The 2,533-nt window shown below is 64.3% G+C and overlaps 1 protein-coding gene across 1 annotated transcript in view; it reads left to right on the top strand.

The window, feature by feature from the left end:
• The window catches only part of SND1 (staphylococcal nuclease and tudor domain containing 1), a gene marked incomplete at its 3' end in the record, with an annotated part of 92,018 nt that overhangs the window by 12,196 nt on the left and 77,289 nt on the right, over window positions 1–2,533 (top strand). The window contains exon 8 of the mRNA XM_017839357.1: window positions 1,764–1,877. Coding sequence (XP_017694846.1) covers window positions 1,764–1,877 — 114 coding nt within the window. The remainder of the gene's footprint in view (window positions 1–1,763; window positions 1,878–2,533) is intronic.

The raw sequence follows: 2,533 nt of genomic DNA, 5'->3' as shown, positions 1-2,533 counted from the left end.
CGTGCCGGGGCAGCCGGGGGGGCTCAGGCAGTGAGCTGCTGTTCCCGCAGGGATGCCGGGCCGTGCCGGGGCAGCCGGAGGGGCTCAGGCAGTGAGCTGCTGTTCCCGCAGGGATGCCGGGCCGTGCCGGGGGCTGGGGGGGCTCAGCCAGTGAGCTGCTGTTCCCGCAGGGGTGCTGGGCCGTGCCGGGGGCTGGGGGGGCTCAGGCAGTGAGCTGCTGTTCCCGCAGGGATGCCGGGCCGTGCCGGGGCCGCGGTGCCGGGAGCTGCCGCCTCCTGCCAGCGCCCAAACGAGCTGTGAGCGGGGGCCGGGGCTGTGTAATGGAGCGCGGGATGTGCCCCCGCGCCCGGCCCTGCCTGTGACGCCTCAGCTGCACATCTTGCTTTTCCCAAGTCTTGTGTGAGGGAAGGGAGAGAGGCCGGGTCCCTCCTCGCGCCGGCAGCGCTGGGGATGCCCTGGAGCATGAGATTTGATTACTCCACTTGGCAGGAAAACGGCTTTGGGCTCCTTGTGCCGAGGAAAAATCAAGGATCTGGGTGCCGGGAGAGGCCGAGGCCGTGGCAGGGCCGTCCCCGGGGGGTTTGCTGTGCCCTGGTGATCCGCAGTGTCTGCTCGAATCTGAATTCCTTTAGTCCTGTTTTCCCTCTGGCAAAGCACGTTTGGAGGGGCTGATGTGCTTGCTGGGGCAAAAAGTGCTGCGTGTGAAGCAAATCTGTGCCCTCCTCCCTCCGCTTCCCCCGGGCTCCAGGGGGATGTGTGGGGCTGGGATCACGTGGATGAGCGACAGCAGGAGCCTTTTGCCCTGGTGTGACTGGAGGGAGTCGGGTTGTGCTGGGACAGGGCAGGGGAAAGGACCATGTCCTGCCAGTGGGAATATCCGTGTGCTTTGTCCTGCTGTGCTGGCTCCACTCGGCCAGGCTGGAGAGCAGAGGGTAATGGAAACTGGGAATATTAAAGCAGTGTTTAATATTCCCAGTGAGCCCCACTGCCTTCCTCCTGCTTGCCTCAGCCCCCTCAGCTCTGGAGCCAGGCTGCGAGTGTCCAGCCTGGAGAGAAGGCTCCAGGGAGACCTGAGAGCCCCTTCCAGTGCCTAATTCCTGGCTGGGAGGGTGGGGAGGCCCTGGCCCAGGTTGCCCAGAGAAGCTGTGGCTGCCCCTGGATCCCTGGAAGTGTCCAAGGCCAGGCTGGCCAGGGCTTGGAGCAACCTGGGCTAGTGGAAGGTGTCCCTGCCCGTGGCAGGGGGTGAAATCAGGTGAGGTTTTAAGGTTCCTTCCCACCCAAACCATTCTAGGATTCCATGGTTTTATGACTATAACGAATTTGCTCCCTGACCCTTTGGGGACCCGGCAGCCAGGCCATGGGTGGCAGAGTCCCCCCCACGGGCTGTGCTCCCTCCCTCCTGCACGTGTGTTGTCCATTGTCCGGTATGGAGCTGATGGTGCTTCTGGAATGAAACCCTGGGGGTGAGTCCTGGCACGGGACACGCACAGCTGGTGCCGTGCTGGTGTGACACGGTGTCACCATGCAGGGACCTGGCAGGGCTCTGGGCAGTGCTGAGCTCCTGGGCTAGGAGAGCAGCACCACGGGAGTGCCAGTGAGGCACGTTCCCTGCAGTGACCCCCCACCACCCAGGATGGGGGTCGAGCTGGGGTGGGTCAGGTGCCAGAGCCGGTGCCAGAGCCGGTGCCAGGGCAGTGCCTGGCTCTGGGTGTGCCCAGCGTGCCGCAGTCCTGGCACTCACCACGGCCCCTCTCCATCCCCAGGTGATGCAGGTGCTGAACGCCGACGCCATCGTGGTGAAGCTCAACTCTGGGGACCACAAAACCATCCACCTGTCCAGCATCCGACCCCCACGGCTGGAGGGGGACAGCGCGCAGGTGACACTCGTGGGGACACGAGTGGGGAGGGGGCTGTGGGGAGGGGGCCATGGAGGGGGGGCCATGGGGAGAGGGCTGTGCCCACCCCCAGTGCCGCAGCGATCACCGACATCCGTGACCGTGATCTGTCCTCCGGCTCGAGGGGGCTGACTGGCAGTGACCTGCAGCGTGAGGATCTGATGGATTCTTTGTGGGCACTGAAGTGTTTGGAAAAGGCTGCATTGTTCCTGCACAGTTTGGTCTCTGCTGGACTTGGTTTGAGCCTCTCTCAAGCCGGCGCTGTTGGATCCAGAGCCACGCGCTCGGCAGCGACATGAAAGGGCCGGGATAAGCTCGGCTTGGGCACGTTGAGTCCCCTTGACCCTGCTCAGAGCTGTGCTGTGCCAGGAGCTGGGACGAGGGTTTGATCCCTGTGCCACACGCTGAGTTCCCTTCACAGCTCCTGTGCTGTGCTGGGAGCTGGGATGTGGCTCTGATGCCCGTGCCACACGCTGAGTCTCCTTGAGTGTGCCAGGAGCTGGGACGAGGGTTTGATCCCTGTGTCACACGCTGAGTCCCCTGAACCCGCTCAGAGCTCTGGGGCTGTGGCAGGAGCTGGGACGAGGGTTTGATCCCTGTGTCACACGCTGAGTCCCCTTGACCCTGCTCAGAGCTCC

The sequence above is a fragment of the Lepidothrix coronata genome, unplaced genomic scaffold, assembly GCF_001604755.1.
Source record: "Lepidothrix coronata isolate B3197 unplaced genomic scaffold, Lepidothrix_coronata-1.0 Scaffold403, whole genome shotgun sequence".
In the NCBI taxonomy this organism is placed as follows: domain Eukaryota; kingdom Metazoa; phylum Chordata; class Aves; order Passeriformes; family Pipridae; genus Lepidothrix; species Lepidothrix coronata.
Note: the sequence above shows the minus strand (reverse complement) of the source record. Positions and strands in the feature narration are given on the sequence as shown.